Here is a 19,674-nt window from a genome sequence, read left to right as displayed (position 1 = left end):
TTGCGGTCTATACACTTTTCTTCGAGTAACATATTATTTGGTAACTACGAGTAGATGATGTTTCTGATCGCTAGCGACCAATCTAGGTATCTTGCAGGCGTTATACTTACAGACAGTATACACACATACATACACATATATATTACATATGTACGCGCGTATAACACGTTTAATATATTCCGGCAAAAATGTCGAGATTAATTACCTATAGGTATAGCGCTGTATTTACAGATTCACCTTCCTTTTTGTTTGGCTGATATTCATCGAACTTGTTACCTACACACATATCTGCATGATCTATATAGTCTTTATCTACACATGTATAAAGTATAGTCTGCGGAGACAAATCATCCGTGTACTTATCTTCTGGCGTTTCTCTTTTCGTACTTTTCTACGGCGCATTACGTGACGCATTAAGAGTCGGCGGGTGATTAACGATTTGTCCCGTTTGTTTTGTACGAAATGTACAAGTGTATAAATATTCAAATCAAGTACTTTCCGATTATCAGATATTCTCAATCTTCAATATTTTGGCATTCTCGAAACGTTCTTGGCATCTTCCTTTGGAGACAACAATTTTTATTCTTTTATTGTCTAGTGGAACGCGAGCTTCGTCGCGCGACATCATTAGGTCTTCGTATTGCCCGCAGATGTCGAGATTCGATTCTTTGATAGAATCTAGCTCTTCTTAGGACGACATTTTTATCAGTTTCTTAGAGTGACGGATTCCTTTTCAGAAAGGAATACTTCTATTGGCATAAAAATATGACCAATAGTTAAATTTAAGACCGCCATATCTGGAGAAATAAAGATTATAATTTAAGAACGAATGAAAAAAAAAAATGAAAAAGAAGAGGTATTTTTGTTTTCACTATATTAAAAAAGTATTAAACTGCGTCGTAATGTCGAAATCAAATTATACGAATGACGTTTTCAGAAGTTAATTCAGCTAATCAACACGTAGAAGCCTGAAGAATAATTTCACTTGGTGTGCTTATTATTCGGCAGAATTTAGAATGAGCAAAGGATGCACAAACTAAACAGAGTTGATTAGGGGATTATTGAAGAATACGACCAGGCAACGGCGTAATTTTCGTCAGGTCACTCGGAGTAACTGGTCTTATCGCTGGCATCATCGGGACTGGTTTCCCGATAGGCGTCGCCAGTACCATTGGCATGTAGACTCTGGTTGGGCGGTTTGATGACGGTGGGCAGGTAACCGGTACCAGTGTAAGGCGCGGCCAGGAACCGGTGCCGCGTCGACGGTATCGGGGTGGTGCAGTACGCAGTGCGGCTGGCGTAAGCCGCTGCCGAGACGGATGCAGCGGACGCCACGGCGGCCGATGCCAAGGCGCCCGCCAGCGGCGAAAACGCCGATTTGGGCTGCAGACTGTCCTCGCAGACCAGTACCTCCATGGCGGACACCACGTCGCCTGCGACACATAGGCAAATTCTCTTTTTGTCTTTTTTGCAGACCACACGGACCACGCGCACGCGCCTTTGACTTTTGACTGTGTCGACGATTTACATTATCGCCAGCTACATATATCATACATATCATATATATAACAACGATGAAGCGATAATATCATATATGAGAAGAGAAAGCTAACAGAGAGGAGCAATTATCCAGATGGAAACTTTGCAATCACTCTCCCGATAACTTTGTCTGCATAACTTTGTAAAAGATGCTGATTCAACAAACAATATAATGAATATCACCTTGCGAGTGAATAATAATAAAAGAGTAATTGAAAAATTACATAAATGATGAAAGTATAATTTTAATCGCAAACGCATGCAATGATTTTGTAATTTTCTCATGAAAAAATGGCGAAAATTCGTATCGACTCTCTCTCCTTTCAAATATAGTTATATTTTTTCAAGTAAACATAAATTAAATTGTAAGAATTTTCCATCGATTAAATAACGATATATATTATATTGATGACATTTTCGAAATAAATACTGTTTCTTGTATGGTTAAAAAATTACTCGAAAAAAATTAAAATGTCTTACCTTTGCAACGATGAAGAAGCGCTTCGACATCGGCGCGACGTCTTCCGGGAAATACACGGAGTAGAACATCTACCGGTGAACGTTGTTGTTGTTGTTGCTGCTGCTGCTGTTGTTGCTGCTGCTGCTGTAGCTGCAGTCCACAAGTCTGCTGAATATTTTGCATTTGCATCTGCATCTGAATTTCCCGCGATTCAGGGATGTGGTGATGATGCTGGTGCTGATAGAGCGCTGGCGAGCAATACGCTAGCGAACTCGCCGTAGGCCCATAGAGAGGAGCATAAGGAGGAAAGTGCACTGTCGTCGCGGCCTGCAATCGAGCGTATTTCTCCTTTGAAAATTATCGCCCGTATGCAGCCTATCGTTTTGCGTCTTCGAATAATAACTTATTTCTTTTTCGATTTGACATATTGTATTACGTCGCGATGCAAACAAATATGCCGCGTGTTTTTTCTAAAGAGAATCTCAACTTTAAAGAAAATCTTACACATATTTTTGTGACGATTTTTTCTATATAATCTTTACCTTCAAACAGAATATTATACTTTCAATTGCAAGTTATAGGTACAATTAAAGCTATAAAAAGAATTAAAATCGCTCTTGAAATGTTTCTAAATTATACAGTTAATTATTTGTCGTTAATTAAAACTAAAATTCTTAGGCGTGCGCGTGTGATGTAAAGAATGTTTTTGACTCTATATAACATTGATACATTCAATGACATGACGATTTGAGAGCTTACACAATATACAAGTTTTAACAAATTGTATAAAAAATAATATAAATTATTTACATATGTATGTGCAGAGCGATAGAGCGAGAGAGAAACACACATATGATATAAAAATTATGAAGAGATATACTCTTGATTATAGTCTTGAGCGTCAAACTGTTGCATAATTCTTCCAATTACAAAACGCGCGACCCTTTATCGTTTACTTATATATTTCATCAAGTCTAAAATGGCAAAACTCACAGCTAACGGGGGTAGTGGGGGACTAGGCCTAGGTTGAACCAAATCTACCGGTTGCAAAGTCTGTTGCGTCTGCGGAGGACTACCACTTTTGCGTAAGCTGAGATTTTCTGGTGCCGGAGTGTCCTCCCTTTGCGGTGTCAAGGCGGGTGTCAATGGTGGAGTGTGCGTTGGGCTCTGCGAGCCCGGCTCTGGACTACCCTCTTCGGAATCATTCAGGCTATTAGTGCGTTTCCTCACCGTCGCTTCAGATTCTGCTATTCCTGACGACGTCGACACCACTGTAACATTTGCCACTTCATCGGGGAATTTTATATGAAAAATTCAATGGCTTGAGATTGATTAGAGCAATCGGAATACTGGGTTAATCGCGCAGCGATCTTATTAGTAAATGTTGGAATCAATAAGTGTAAAGCAATTAGGCGCGCCGCCGCGCCGCGCGGCGTTTATCGATGTACCGTCACGACATATTTATCAATATATTATTAGAATTTTTGCAAAATATTAGGAGTCTGATACATTTGTGTGATAAACGGTGTTCAAGATGTTCTTACAATTGCTATGTTATACATATTTTTATACCTAAATTATACCTAAAATCTGAGGGTAAAAATTCTGGGATAATTTTATATTTGCATCTTTATGTATATATATGTATAAACGATTTTACCTAATGAATGATCGGTTCGTAATTCGCCACCGGAATCAGAATCACGATCATCTTCATTGCCTGTATCGCTAGTCGACAAGATCGTCGTGTTTTCAGAGATTCTAGGTCGCTTCAAGCCTGAAATAGAACGGAATCTCTTCTTGAAATGCTTTAGCGAAGTAACAGAGTTTTCTGTTACTAAAACCTCTAAAAATAGTTATACTTGATATTTGCGCAATCAAGAATTGTGATTTGAAAATCTTAAATAACGCACGTGTGCATACATACGCGTGTAGAAGCCAAAGGCAGTTTATATATACTACAATCTTTGGCAGTAAACTAAAAATAAAACAGGGTAGAGAATTCTCGAGGGTGCTGTTACAGCATGCGCGTAAGCACGTGCGCGACTATTAAGGCGTCAGCAATGCGTGAAAGAATCCCGTTGGATGATTGGTCGCGCTTAGGAGGTGAAAGTCTCTCTGACCGCTCGTTAAAAAGTTTAACCGTTTATTAGTAAGCGAGAGGATTGATAGACCGGGGGGAAATGTAGCCAGAGCGGTTACGCGGTTTCCGCTTTTTCACCCCCTTATCCCCCCTTAACCTTCCCTCTTGTACTCATATACGAGCGCCCATTTGCGTGCCTGTTTAAGCACGGGACTCTTTATCGTGCGGCTCTCTTAACCGCGATTTCTCCATTTAGTAGATTATCCGGATTTTCTCGATTATATGGATCGATGAACACGCGATTTGTCCAAAATATAGCAGCAATTATTTAATTTCTTTTTGCGATATATTTTTGTTTCAATTTACTTGGTATCTTTGCACAAACTTTCCAAACCAATTCGCAAATAATGCTGATTTGAGAATAATAGGTTAAAAACATTTTTTGATAAATAATAAATGACATCTTATTCGTTCCGGTAAATAAATTTCTTTGTAATTACTTATAACTATAATATATCTCATTTCTTTTCGCAAACTATATATAGTGATTAATATATTTAGGTGTATACAATCACTAATCAATTTCGCATTATTCGTTTCGGCGACACTGAATAATGCGCGCGCGCGTCCTATACACATATATTGAGCGCGAATGAACGTTCCTCATAGGATGCCGAGAGAAAATTCCGCAGCAGGATACAGCGCTATCTCCACCCTGTCTCCGGCGTGGCATCTAGATAATAACATTAATAATTGACATTCGTCAAAGGAAAGGAATGCAATATCAAGAGTCCGCGTTAATGTAGCTGCTGGCGCACCGAGAGGATGATTCTTAAACCCTCAACGTGTTCTGTCTGATACGTTTGTATAAGTGTTGCACACACGCGTTTAGGCTCCTGTATAGAAGGATCACCAGTATATACCACCGGCAGAGACCGTTATTAAAATATCATTCTTTCAGGGATCACCCCTCCCGTTTTCCCAATGTACATACCATCTCACACAATGTTGAAATTCCTATCCTTTTGCAACCTTCGTAAAGTCAAACGGTGGCGTATATAATCAAGTATATAATATTATATGTATATTTGTTAGATCTTTCAAGGTGATCTGCATACCAATGTGCTGCATTTTTTAAATATACAGAAAGTATTTTCAGACGACGCCGTTCAAATGCTGTTACAATTTTGTCATGATTCGTCAAATTAAGTTAGTGGTGGTGTTATATGAATTTAATCCAATAATTCATAAGTAAGAGTAATATCGCGAAAAACTTGGGATACGATATTTCAAAATCCTCTCTAGTAGTCTGCGACAATGAATGGCGGCTTACGAAAGTGTCTATCTAATCAATGAAGGGAAAGGTGAGAAAAACGAAACCATTGTGAAACGTCACCGCCCTTTGGACGGGACGGGAAGCAACGTGGCTCAATAGGGAACATAGTATCGCGAACAGAAATCTTTTTCTCTCCTCTTTCCTCATCTCCCTTATACGTGTCTTGTATTTCGAGAAGGGTGTATGTGCAATTTATTGTAATCTCTCCTGTCACACACGAATGAGAGAGAGATCTAACTTCTCTTGGATATCTTTCAACGCGGGGCAACCATATGTATACGCCTCGCATGTATTTTGATACGCTAGAAAGTTAATAAAACTCGTTGCGTCGGAAAAGAAAAGCGCCATGGCACCAATTGCATATACATATTTTATATATAAAATTAATGTTGGATGGTAAATCTTATTATCTCTAAATCCAAGAGCAAGTTTGGAGAGTACAACTTCTCCTCCCCCTCAAAATTATTTATTTTTAATTATAAAGAAATACACTTTTACTTTTAACTCTAAGTAAAGTTTTTCTTATCACATAACATTTTTTTTCTCCCTTCTGTGGGGATCTCTCTCTGATTTCATAACCTACGCGTATTTACCAGTAAATAATTTTAGGAATTTCCGTTAGTTAAGGTTTTGACAGAGTATATGTATACATAAAAAACATTTTCGCAAGATTTTTGAGTCGAAAAACAGATTATGCACTGAGATATTAACAAGTAAATTAATCTACTCTCAACTACAGATTTCGATTTTATAATAACTGTATGTTGCCTGTTTTTTTCTTTTTTATTCAGAAAAAGAAATTATGATTTACTAAATCTAATATTTTTCTATTTAAAGTATTGCTATTTATGTGTGTGCAGAAAATAGATAAAAAGTCTCTTTGAAAAAAATTCTGAATACGCTCATATAGCTAATCCACATTCCATGTGTCAGCAATAGATTTTATAATTTAAACTTGGATCGAATTGAATACAAATACGCTTATAATAATAAAAAAATTTTCCTTTTTATACTTATAATACCTAATAAACTTTTTGAGAAAATTATATCGTCTATATAATTACTAAAATAATATAATATAGAAATTTGTCAACAATTAAAACTTTATCATACATTTCTCTTTTACGTACTTGTCTTTATTAACTTGTCAACTTGAGAACAATCCTTGCTATCATGAGTTACACTGAAAGTAGCTCTTATATCAGCATCCGAAACAAAAGAGCGATCGTAAAATCGTTCAAATTACGCAGTAATACACATTCGTCACAGACAGTTCCGTCAACTCTGCACGCATATTCTTATCGTGCGTATGGTGGCTCGAAAATGGCGATTAATTAGACGTGTTCGACGATGTACATACGAGTGGAGCTTGTGGGCCTCTCTGGATGGCTCTCTCTCTCTCTCTCTCTCTCTCTCTCTCTTGACCGACGATGACAAGACGTACTCGAAGCAGATACACGCGCGCTCAACCAGCGGCGACGGCGGGTGTTGTTGTAGGTCTACGCCCTAACCTGCGGCGGCATGGCGTATCAGCACACGGTGGAGACAGACGCGGACAATGGAATCATGCGAGGACAATACCGAATAATTTAGAATGGCACATAGATATCGGGAGGAGCTTCGGCCTACGACGGCGCGGGCGGCGGCGCATAATAGAGAATAGGAGTAATAGGACACAGCCTGCGGGGCAACTGTGGAGGACACGAAACATCCCTATAAATTAGGCTTAGGCGAAATAAGCCTAGCCACGCTCGCAACGTACCTTGATACAAATTTTTTTCTTTCCTGTTTCTCAGCAAAATTTAAGGATCTTTCAAGGATGTTACTCATATAAGTACCATGGAAAAAGGAAAGTCAATATAAAAAGAAAGTATTGTATGTAATAATCAATTCCAGCCATACACGATTTAGTTTTACTAAGACTTTGATTTTCGTAAAATATTTCCAAAGACATTAGTATATGTGATCACTTTTGTATTTGAGATGTGACTCTCGTTAGCCTTTTTTTCTTCTTAATATATTTTATACATATATCGAAAGTCTTTTAATTTTTAATTATTTCGTAAAATATATTCACATTATACGTCACTTTCTCGAACGCTTTAACAAAATCTTAATTCTTAGCACCACAAATTTTACGTTCGCTAGTTCTGGATCCCAAGATTATACGAGGGAGATGGAGGCTATGAATTATCAGTTCCTATTGTTCGTAAGCTCGTAAAGTAACTGGAGGGTGTACGTACGCGAAACTCGGAAACGCTTTCTCTTTCTTTGGTGCGATTGATAAATCGCTTTTGTACATGATGTTGATTTCAGGAAGCTATTAAATTACAGTTGTGTGAGTTGGAACAATTTATGCCGAAAGTTTTTCTATTATAATCTGAGATTTAATTTCTCAATGATTTAATACGTGTTAATGCATACGATGCATTTGTAAACATTTATAATATATGTATAATAGTATTATGTATGTAGAATTTTGTAGAAGAGAACAAGAGCGCGCGCGGCAACAGCGATTTATAGATTCGAACCTCGAAATGAGATCTAAGCAATGAGAAAAGACTCTCATTATTACGAATCGATACGCTCGGAAAATAGCAGCGTTCGATCTGTCGCACAAAAATGACCCTACCGATTCGAGGACCGGTGCGAGAGTTCGAAGAAAAGGCAAGTTCCTTATCAGACACGGAAATAGAGAGAAAAAAAAAAAAAAAACAGAAAAGAGGAAAAAAGAGGGAAAGCAGGAACGCGAGAGACGTGCGGAGAAGGAAGAGCTCTCCAGCCTGAACAGCAGAAACAGCGAGCAACAGCCCGATCAGTCATTAAATCGTCGCGATTCCCTTTTATTTTCAAGTCTCTCTCTCTCTCTCTCTCTCTCTCTCTTTGTGTATATATGTATGTATATATGTACAGGCGCGTACATATATGTTTGTGTGAGAGCAGCGCTTTACAACGTTCATGTGTTTTCGTTGTGAAAGGAGTACGTGAATATACGGCCGCGAGATTGTGTGTACATCCCGGGATAGGGTGAGGGCCTAGAGGGAAAGAGAAAAAGGCATAAAAGGGTAGGAAGGATGAGAGAGAGGAGAGAGAGAGAGAGAGAGAGAGAAGGGGGAGGGGGCGGGAACGTTGGAGAGCGATCGGGCGTAACGTTTTTAATTGTTTCGCGCCCAGTCGTCTTTTGTTTTGGCGTTTATGCCTCGTAAACGTTTGCCAAGCATGCTCTCCAAGCGTGGTAGTAGGCTTCCTCGGAAGAGGGTGGGCGCGATTCGCCCTTCCTTCCCATCCTGCATGTCGCGTCGCTTCCATTTCCCCGCTCCGCAGGGGTTCCTTCGAGAGCTCGTCCTTCTGCACCGCATCTCGCTTCTATTTTCCAAGGAATATAACGTGATCGTTAGTTTCTTTTCTTTTTGCCGCCGAATTTACAATAACGGTTTTCATACGCTCGGCTAAATGCGTTCGTCAATGCGTTATGTTCGCGATAGGCTGCCATATCGTCGCGTATCAAGAAAGATTTGTTCGCAATCGACTCCGGTTTACATACATGTATATATAGGTACTTTATAGGTATATTGTACGTACAATCGCTTATTGAATTATCAAGTAGTATTAATCTTTAACTCTTTGAGCGCATAAATTTATTTCTGATTATTGTTATTAATTTAAAAATAGATAAGTTGTAATAAAAAAAGTTGATATTTATAATTTTTTTATTAGATATGTATACGTACAATCAAGATAGCTAAATATAGGATACAAATATACTTGTATATTTTCCGTGGCTCGATAATAAAAAAAAGGAACAAAGTTAGTTTTTTTTCTTACGTCAATCAAACATTTATATAAACATACGTTTCCTGGCTAAATTAATTAAAGTCGACCGGATCGAATGGCCCTTTTATGCTCGTGAAAGTAGCCGAAGGGTGAAGCCTCTGCCTCTTGTTGGAGTGTCTGATTTCCATCGCTTTTTTTTTCTTTTCTCGAGAGGGCTGCTCTCTCTAACGTGGCTTCCGAAGATTATTTTAATCGCTCTTTATCGAAATTAGGTTACATCGAATTAGCCGCGTGATTACCGTGAATCATGAAAATATGTTATCATTGCAACGTTAATCAAGTTTTTGGAACAGAAAAAAGAAAGAATTTGCTTATATGTTGTTCTAGATACATATTATAAAAATTACTCGCAACACTTGATCTTATACCGTTGTAATAGTTTTTCAAAAGCTTTCGTTTTTAATATTTTTTCATCGATTAGTAATTTTCAAATATTTCGAAACGCTGAACCTGCACAACTTGACAAATACGCTCAGCATATCTTCTTCATCATACATATATCATTCTGTATCTCCATATCTGAAGAGTACGGAGTTTTTATTCGTTTTGCATTCACACCGAGTGTTAGTAGTATGGAATCACGTTCACGATGATATTTAGCGACATTCCCGCGGATCTCGCATCGATCAACAAAGATCGAGCTGTCAAGACCCTTCATATATGCTAGCGATCCTAGGGGAATCCTCAATCCGATCGAGCAGAGAGGAACGTAGTCGAAAACGCTGCTAGTAGAAGTTTTGTTCAAACACTCTTAGAGACGTGCTCCTTCGGCGGCGTTGCACGTATACGTGCATTCGACCCCGAGAGCGAATAAGTACACCTATGCAAATAGGTAAGGTCGGGCTCGGCCTTACTTACATATCTGTCCGCGTTTGTGTTCCCCGAAGTCCCGCTGACTCTTTGCAAACAATGTTACCAGGCACGTCGTAAGTAGCCATGCGAGCCGACGCGACGGTGCTCTCTCTCTCTCTCTCCCTTTTTTTACCTTATCCGAATTTGATTACTTAAATCGTGTTTACTTTGCCGAGTTCATGCGACCTGTGCTTACATAGATATTATACTCGCGGCCGGGGACATTGCAAATCGATATACGTATAATGGATGACCGATTAACAGCTTCTGGCTATTCATTCTTTCATTTTACAACTAGACTGCATTTTTAGAGAGTTGATATAATTTTATTTTCCTTCAATCACAAATTTTAATAAAGCACCTGTATATTGTATTATACCGTTTTATATGTCTATTTTATATTTTTACAGCAGGTGAGCTCGGATAGGTGCAGCGCAGCTTTTGACTTGATTTTAGAAAAATCCGTCGTGCGATCGAAACTATTCTTACGTTGCTCGTCCTCCATTGAAGACACGCCGCGTGAATTCACACGAGCGCGCAAAGAAAATCCAAGGAGTGAAGGGAGTGGCGTATTACATTGGGGATGAAATAATTTCCTGGTGTCCTCCGCAGTCACGAAGGACGAAGAACGGAAGCGAACTGGTCTTTCACAAAGTTTCTTGGACACTCGAAGAAGCTTCTCCCTCTCCTGCGAGAAATTGCCGGATAATGGTCCCCGCGTAGACGGAGCGACCAAGTGATCCTTACGGGATAAAGGGTGTGTCGCACACGTACGTACAAAAGGCGCCTGCCGCGTGCGTGTGTGCACCAGTTTCTACAAAGCCTCTCTGCTGCTCCTTACTCCCTCCTCCTCCTCCATAGAGAATCTCAACGGAAAGACCAAATCTCTACATCGTCCTTTTCGACGTAATGATTGCACCGTGCGGCGCGCTTCTCCCTTTGCTAAGCGAAGCCCAGCACCCTCGTGTATTTCGTCGCTCGTAAATGTCAGTTAATATAATTGACTCATGAATAACTCGAAACTATTCGTAGCAATCAATTGTGCGTGTCATACACGCAATTACATTAAAATCAAACTATCATATATACATGTGAGAGCATGGGTTTATGTGTGTTGTATCTAAAAAGTTCTAGTTATTCAAATTAAACAAATAATCACTCAAAAATAAAGGCCCGCGTATGCAAAATACGTCTTACATTAATGTCTTACATTAATTTCAAGCAATCGCGGATACTATTATAGGTACTAGTATAGTAATTACAATAATTATAATAGACAAACGTATCAAATTAGTAAATATGTATTATTCATATGTATTGTTTCATCGTGTTAAACCGCGGACAATCTATTGTTGATGACTATCTTTATAATTACGTTACAAACTTGATTAAAATAATATAAATATAAAGAGCCAAGTAAATTAATGAACTATTTAATTCAAATAATCATACAACTAATACATACAACCGTTTTGACTCCGATCGGGTCATTTTCAATGTAACAAAATTAAACATTATTTCACATTAAAATAACAATTGCAAATACTCTTAGTTAAATATAACAATTTCAATTCGGTAAAAATCAGTCAATGTTGGTGTCGTATGCATAATTAATCCTCGAAAATTAAAAAAAAAAAAGAAGAAAAGAAGTGTCCATGAATAAAATAATCTCTGTGGTCAATATATTAAAACAGTATAATTAATAATAATAAGATAACGCTTGTTACGTTTTAAAACGATAAATTAAGATATTCAAACTTTGGTAATATAAACAAGCATATGATATTAAACGGTTGACCAAGTTTATTATAATAATTTCAAACAAGAATTTAAAGCGAAACGTTTCGACTCATACAGTAGTCCTCTTCAGTATAATTAATAATCGAGAAAGATAATTTGCAGTTAACGAGTACTGATCATTGCGATTACAAATAAGGTAAATTTTTGATTAAAATAACATAGCTATAACAACAAAGGTGTATTTAATTATAATAAATTATCAATCGACAAGTTTTCAAGAATGAGCGTTATTAGAAAAAGAGGAGCATGGAAGAAAATCACGAAAATTAGAGCAATGAATATTAAAACTTTCTTCTCGCTATACTGTCAAAGATGCATGGAAATCATTATTTTTGCCATTACTACTTTGCCGTTGTTACTTTTTATAATAACGGTAATCATTTGGCAATAACGTATGTTGCAACTTTTTATGACGACAACGATAACTAACTAAAAGCTAAGATGGGGAAATCACTTTTGAAAAGCAATTTATTGTCATTTCATTATGCGTTATTTATTAAAAAAAACTTATTATACTATATTTGTGACGCGTCGATTCGTTACTTTTATTCATTACAAGTAATGAATTTTTTCTTTTTCAATAAACAACGCGTGTGATGTGATGACAAGTGTTAATTTTTAAAAATAAACTTCTTTCCAACCTTTATAGCTTTCAGTTCGTGTTACCATCATAAAAAATTGCAACGTCATTATCAAATTGTTATTATTGAAAGTAATGAGAATAGTAATTTTCCATCTTACTTACTTCCCATCTAAACACATTGCGTAATAAAAATTATCAAAACGAAAGTAACAATGCTTACTTGGCGAAAACGTTGAAATAAAAGAACCTTAATCTATCCCTGAAATTTTCTTCGCAAGTTCAAAGAAAGAGGTTCCTTTTTTTGTAAAGTCCTAAGTATTCGTTTCTTTAGCGTTAAGTATAAAGAAGTAGATATCTCTTTCCCTATTCGCCATATAATGGGGGCTCGTCGAGTTTCTCTCCACTACCGAGAGTACACCCACCCACTTGATAGCAAGCAACCTCGTGATCTCTCCGACCTACTCAGAGAGAGAGAGAGAGAGAGAGAGAGAATGTGTGTGTGTGTGTGTGTGGGCGCGCGCGCTAACTCGGGATCCCCCGCAGTCGAAGGCACTGGTCCGAGAAATTCAATTACTGCTAAACTTCTCGACCGGAGACTCTTCTCGGTTCTATACTAGTGTAAGCACTCTGTTTCGAAGATCTGCCAGAAAGACATCTTACGTATCTCCCTCGTCTCACAGGTACGTGCGGTACATTCGGAATCGTAATTGAAACCAGGTGTATGCGAAGGGTTTCTATTGTAGTGATGGGATAGTATCTTTATCGTTCGTGCTTTCTGCTTTTTTTAACGACATTTATTATTTCAACAATCAATATTACTATATAAAATAGAGTTGAACCAGCAAATCAATACAAACAATTTTATAATAAATTAACTGCCAGAACAATAAATCGAGAATTAATAAATTGAAAGAGAGAGAGAGAGAGAGAGAGAGAGAGAGAGAGAGAGAGAGAGAGAGCCAACGTATAATAATCTATGTTTAAATTGAAACCTAAATTAAATTGACATCTAAAAAAATGATTAATTTGTTTTTCTTTTCAAATAAATACAATTTGATTTTGTAAAAGTTAAATTTATAATGTATATGTGGTCAATATATTTGATGTTAAAAAAATATAACGATAAGACATCCAATTTATCGATAAATGAAATAAACATTATAACTAAACATTTTACAGATATTACTTGAAAAATCATAAAATGGCAGGAAATAAATTTGCGTAATTAAAAATTGTTGATTTAATTAATTTATGTGTTATTTTACTGATGTGTAGTTCGAATTTTGTATTTTTGATAGATTTCTCACTTTCTTCTGGATTTAGAAATTTGTACATTTATACAGATGCAAGCACGCACACGCGCGCGCGCGCCACACACACTCACAATTCAAACTTGAATCAATCCTTAATTACTTGAGAAAATTAGAGAACGTTTTTTCTTTCGATCTTTCCGGTTTTTTCATCGGTGACAGACTCCGTGTTCTATACGGAATCATGGAAGCATCTCCCCTTGGAAGAAAATGTTGGCTCATGATATTCTTCGTCGACATCGTTTGCCCTTTTTTTGCACTCTTTGAATTCGCCTAGAAGACGATCGCTATCAGATCTCATGCCCTCCTCGTCTTTTTCGTGTCTCTTCTGCTCACTACGCGATATAATCGGGTACTCTGTGATATATGACAGAAAGCACGTAGCTTACAATAAAAATTATATAAATCGATAAAAAGCATGCACGAAAGTAAAGGTAAATGTTTTATGCAATTTGAGACGTGTGACATATAACATTCAATAAGATATAATGCTCTTTTAGATTCTTATTGTACTTATTTGCTTATATTATTAAGCTTTCACCTTGATATCTACGCAAATTATAAGCTTAATAATATATAAGCAAAAATATACAATAATTTATTTAAAAACTATTTTTTAACCTTAAGATTTTTCCGAAAATATTGTTAAATAATCCATCGAGCAAAAGAAGCAAAAAAAGATGAATCCCACTAATAAGGGGTGAGACATAAACAATTGTTGACGCGGATGAGCAATTAAATAGATTATTCCTCACACTCTTGTTGCAAGTGCAAACTGAATGGACACGCGTGTAATAAAACATGACAATATGTAGGTAGATTTGATTAACCATAACTATATTTGCAACGCGAGTGCAATGAAAGGCAATCTCTTTCGAACGTCACTGCCAGAGGTAACAATGAAATGCGATATAAAAGCGCTACATTGATTCGAGTGTTCGTAACAAACCGATAATCGATTACAACTGTGTTGAAATAAAGTGATATCAGCTCTGAAAAAAAGAAAGGAGGAAACTGATCCTCTGATACGTGAGTAGAAATGCATACCTATTCCGCGGATAGAAATGTCTGTGTCATATTTTTTTTTCATACGTATATATTTACTGGTATGACGATTTCTTTGATCTTAACTCTTAACAATCGTTTATGTAAACGAGAAATGCGCGTGTAACGCGAAATAAACATATACATACGAAACAATAACAAAGGTTTTTAAACATACGATTGCAGGCTAAATATATGTGTATACATTGAGATCTCTCTCTCTCATCACAACTGAAATGAACAAGCTGGAGAATTTGAAGTAGGTTTGTCGATACGCAGCACAAGTAAGGTAAGGTGTCAGCAAGATGCAAGAGATTTATCAGAGGAGCGAGATAGTATACGACATTGAGTATATTGAAAATGTAAACTAAACGAAAACGCGCGCGCGCGCGCGCGCGCACGTGCACCTCGTTTATAGATATACTTAACAGTGCGCGCGAGAACGAGTCGTGTTCTGGAAAAGAAGGTTGCGGAAGGAGAACGAAAGGGTCGAGCGAATGGACGGAGAGAATTAAAGGCCGTCACTAACGAGTACGACTTTCGTTTCGAGTGGCATTCGAGTATAATAAGGGCCCGCGAGCTTGTGACTATTATTTACTTAACAACATTATGGCCTGCGGCCACTTGCCCTACTTAAGGCGTGGTATACGCACGTTCTTAATGGGCACTCGTCCGCAACTCACGCGTGTGCACATGCGCGCCCGCTTCTTAGTCGCGTGCCACCGTTTATTAATTGCGCCCGCCGCCGCGCCGCGCCGGTCCGTGTTGAGCTTTTTTTTTTTTTTTTTTTACTAAATAGCGATACTCTTTTCCGCTCTATGAAAGCGCACAGCTATTCAAATATCGAAGACACTATATGCACTATATTAGCATGCAGGGAATTGCGTTAATTGTCACGTATATCTTTTATTATATATAGGTAGAAAGTTTAATAATGCAATTGCAGTTTGAGATAAGATTTTGACGCGAAAGTAAACATCAGCGGCAGCTCCCTTCAAATCAAACTATACTATGCGTATGTCAGTATAACATATAGTAAAACATTATTAAACCTGCAATTTCAGTCACTTACCGATAACAGCATCACTCTTTTCGACCTTGGATTGCCGATATTCATCTTGGGTAGATCTCTTCCTCGTAGGTAGAAGACCACATTCCGCAGGCTGATGCTGAAGTTGGATATGCGCGGCAGCGGCAGCGGCGGCCGCCGCGGCGGCCGCGGGTATCGCGAGACCCGTCGGACTTGCTACGTGCGCCGGGTGCGGGGGCGGGCTACCAGCTGGCGTCGCACCAGCGCTCGCCGGCAAAACGGGGGCAGTATTGCAGCTGCCGGCATTGTATTGCAATTGCAGGCCCAACTCGCGCGCCTCACTCTCTTCCTGGGCCTGTTGCCGCCTCAGCGCGACCTGAAACAATTTCTTCGTCGCTTGAGAACCATGAGACAAACTTACTACTATCAAATTCGCTAATATATGTATACAAGTTGTACAATATAATAAAGAATATCCTCTTGCGCGCGTACATTGCGCGCGTAATCGAATATTCCTAATAATTGTATAAGAAAAAACATGATATATTATTTACTTTAAAGTCTCTTCAAATTTCTTCAAATTTCGTTTTAATAAAAAAATTACATTGCACTATAGAATTGTTCTCTGCTTCTCTCTCTCACACACATTACAAGTACCTATGTGAAAACATCACAAATGCGTATCGTGCGATCATTCTGTTAGACCAAGTTTGACGTTTGCAATAAAAGGATATCGAGATTTTAAGCAAATTGAACTGGGTCAAATATAAGCCGCGATCATATATCGTCAACCCAAATTCTCACGTGTATCTATAGTATTACTCCCCCCCCCCCCCCCCCCCTCTCCCTCTGATGAATCGTATCCATGATTTGTATCCTCTGTAATAGCTTGTAAAAGGAAAAATAAAGAATCTATGTATTTTATTAACACGTTGATGACAATACAGAATAGTGAGAGAAATAAAAATTCGAAAAATTAAATTCTTTATCGATACTTTTGCCCAAATCTCTATTCATTACGATGATACTTGATTATATTGTATATTAATACTTCAGTCACTTTTCAGACACGTTCTATTCCAAATTTTAATATCTATAATACATATGGCACAACCAAACAAAAAACGGGTAAACTATTTTCAAGAAATTTGGCAGAAAAATATTGACCCATCAAATCAGATGGGCAAGAAAAATGTTTTTAACATAATCACTTTTGTCATTTTCGTTTCATATCTCTTAACAAAAAAACACTCTTTCTGAGTTTTAACGATCATTTATACAGTTATTATACAGTTTACTTTCGTTATAGATAGAAAATATATTTACCTTAGGTCCGATTGTTCCATCTTTCAGTAAACAGATAAGGTTTACCTGTTGGGCAAATCTGGCACGTGATCTTGCTACTTACTTAACAGATAAACTTTACCAAAAGATGGAACAATCGGCCTTTATTCATGATAATAATAAAAAAATGATGTTTTTGAAATTATGACACTTTTGTAAAATAAAAAAGTAGATAATGCATGCTCCATATAATATATCTTAATACATTTTTATGGAAATTTAAGCAACAAAAATCACTCTATCACAACAGATTAAGATTTCAGATTCAAGTATCTTTCTCAATGTTTCTCATAAAATGTCATTCTATTCGTGAATTTCGTGTTTTCCTCATATTTTACAAAAACAGTTATTAAAAAATTACAAATTAATATTTTATACAGATATATGGGAATATATCTGTAGAGTGGGGGGCCCCCCCCCCCCTCTCTCTCTCTCTCTCTCTCTCTCCCTGTCGGGAAATTAAAATGAACGTTAGGTGCATAATAGAGATAAAAATTCCTTTTAAATTTAATCGCAATAATGAAAATGATTAGACAATTAACGATCTATTGACACATTTTTTCAGTATTTTTTCAAAATAACCGAAATTTCGTGTCGGAATTATAATCCTGCACTTTATACGCCGATAATTATTTCAAGTCTGCAAATAAAATTGCATTATTTGATAGAAAAAAAAACTTGCGTTTTTAAAACGATTTAAAGTAGAATATCGCTTGTTTGAAGAAGCGAAAAATTTGAGATGGTTTAGAGAAAAGTAGAGCCGCGTAAAAAAGAAATATGAGAAACTTGTCATTTTTGCGCGTACAGCAGATTTTCCCAGGAAATCTGAATTATATGTATATATACCTGAGCAGCCATGACGCGTTGCCTCTCGGCGATAAGGGTGCACTTGGCACACACGCAATCTCGCCATCGGCAATAGCGCTTGTGTCCCTTGAGCGCGGACACAACTCCGTGATTACGACATCGCGCACACTTGGGGGTCCGCTGATACCTCTCGGCACTGGCGCGCAAGAAGAACGCGGCCGGCAGCACATGATGTTGCTGTTGCTGTTGCTGGTGTTGCATCAGTTGGCCCACGTCAACGCCGAGACCGACGCCGCGGGGTAATGACATGATCGCACTGCTCGTCGTCGACAGGATCTCTCCGAGTATGTGTAGTACTCTCCGTGAGTAGAAGCTGTGCGATCACTTGCGATCACTTGCGCGATCACTTGCGATCACTTGCGCGATCACTTGCGATCACTTGCGCGATCACCGCGCGCCGTGGAGGATCCGAGCCGGGCGCGAAACTGCGTACTCAACGACACTCATCCTCATCGCACGCGTCCTCTCTGGTACCCTCGGTGCGCGCCGCGACGAGTCACCTGATCAATCAGGTCTTTACGCGCACCACCATGGAGACATGGTAAAATCTCACGCTTACGATCGTTCGCGGCAGGAGCAAGTAAGTGAAGTAAGGTAATAAGTAAGCGCCTGCAATAGTACACGCGCACGCGCCTCTTCTTCCATAAGTTGGTACGCGCGGCTGTCGTACGGAGAACAACACCCTCTCGTTCGGCTGCCGGGGGCCGAAATGCGGAACCGCATCCCGTGACACACGCTCTCGCCCCCTCTCACTCCCTCTCGCTCGCCGGCATTGTCAACAATTGCAGCATCCCGGGTGAGTCGATTCAGGTAGGTAGCGCGCGCGGATAGACGGAGAGGCGGTAGTAGTGCGGCACGGCAGCAAAGTGGGAGCTCAACGGGGCCACAGTCTACGCCGATAGAGGAGAACGCGAGAGAGAGAGAGAGAGAATAAGGGCGCGCGGATCCACGTTCGAGGAGGGAGGCAGAAACTAACGATCCCCTCCACGCGAGCGCGAAATAAAACACTGTGCCACAGTGTTCCACCCCGAGACCTCGGCCAAACGCGAAGCCTCACCGAGCCACAGCCACGCCTCTACCGGCCGCCGATTGGCAGGCTCGCGCTGTACCAAACGGAGATGTTAAGAGTTTATATCTGCTGTGGAGTGAAAGGGGGACATACCTAGCCGCGTACCCACCTACCTACCTTTGCCCACTCACGGTACTCACCCCGAAGTCAACCGTGTGTATCTTCCGTACGGCGCGCGCGGTGATGGTGGTGACGATGACGGGCGCGGTGTGATGGTGGTGGTGTGGTGGTGGAGGCGGAGGGGGAGGGGGCGGTGGTGGCGGCTGCGGTAGTGGTAACGGTGGTGGGGTGGTGGTGGCAACGGACAAACACATTACTCTTTTATTTAAAACCCGTTCCAGCATAAAACACAATGCGAAGCGATGCTCAGACGTTTCTCCACGCTCCGCCTTTTGTTTCAGTCGACTGTTCTTAACCATGCACGCCTTTCTCTCCCTCTCGAGAAACGTGTCTTCTTTTCCTTCTTTTCTTCTTTTCTTCTTCCTTATTTCGGTCTCTCTCTTTCTCTCCCCCCCCCCCCCCC

General features: G+C 39.1%; 1 protein-coding gene across 1 annotated transcript; it reads right to left on the bottom strand.

Annotated features, from left to right (window-relative positions):
• Positions 1–1,011: 1,011 nt before the first annotated feature.
• On the bottom strand, positions 1,012–18,331 carry dmrt99B (doublesex-Mab related 99B). Its single transcript, XM_018549278.1, has 6 exons — positions 18,062–18,331; positions 15,914–16,247; positions 3,660–3,776; positions 2,993–3,270; positions 2,020–2,326; positions 1,012–1,433 (listed from the first exon to the last, which is right to left on the bottom strand). The coding sequence occupies exons 1-6, from the start codon at positions 18,329–18,331 to the stop codon at positions 1,102–1,104; spliced, it is 1,638 nt and encodes a 545-aa protein (XP_018404780.1). The 3' UTR covers positions 1,012–1,101.
• Between the last annotated feature and the right edge of the window lie 1,343 nt (positions 18,332–19,674).

The sequence above is a fragment of the Cyphomyrmex costatus genome, unplaced genomic scaffold, assembly GCF_001594065.2.
Source record: "Cyphomyrmex costatus isolate MS0001 unplaced genomic scaffold, Ccosl1.0 scaffold8, whole genome shotgun sequence".
NCBI classification, from domain to species: domain Eukaryota; kingdom Metazoa; phylum Arthropoda; class Insecta; order Hymenoptera; family Formicidae; genus Cyphomyrmex; species Cyphomyrmex costatus.
The sequence above is the reverse complement of the archived record's forward strand: the minus strand, read 5'-3'. Positions and strand labels throughout refer to the sequence as shown.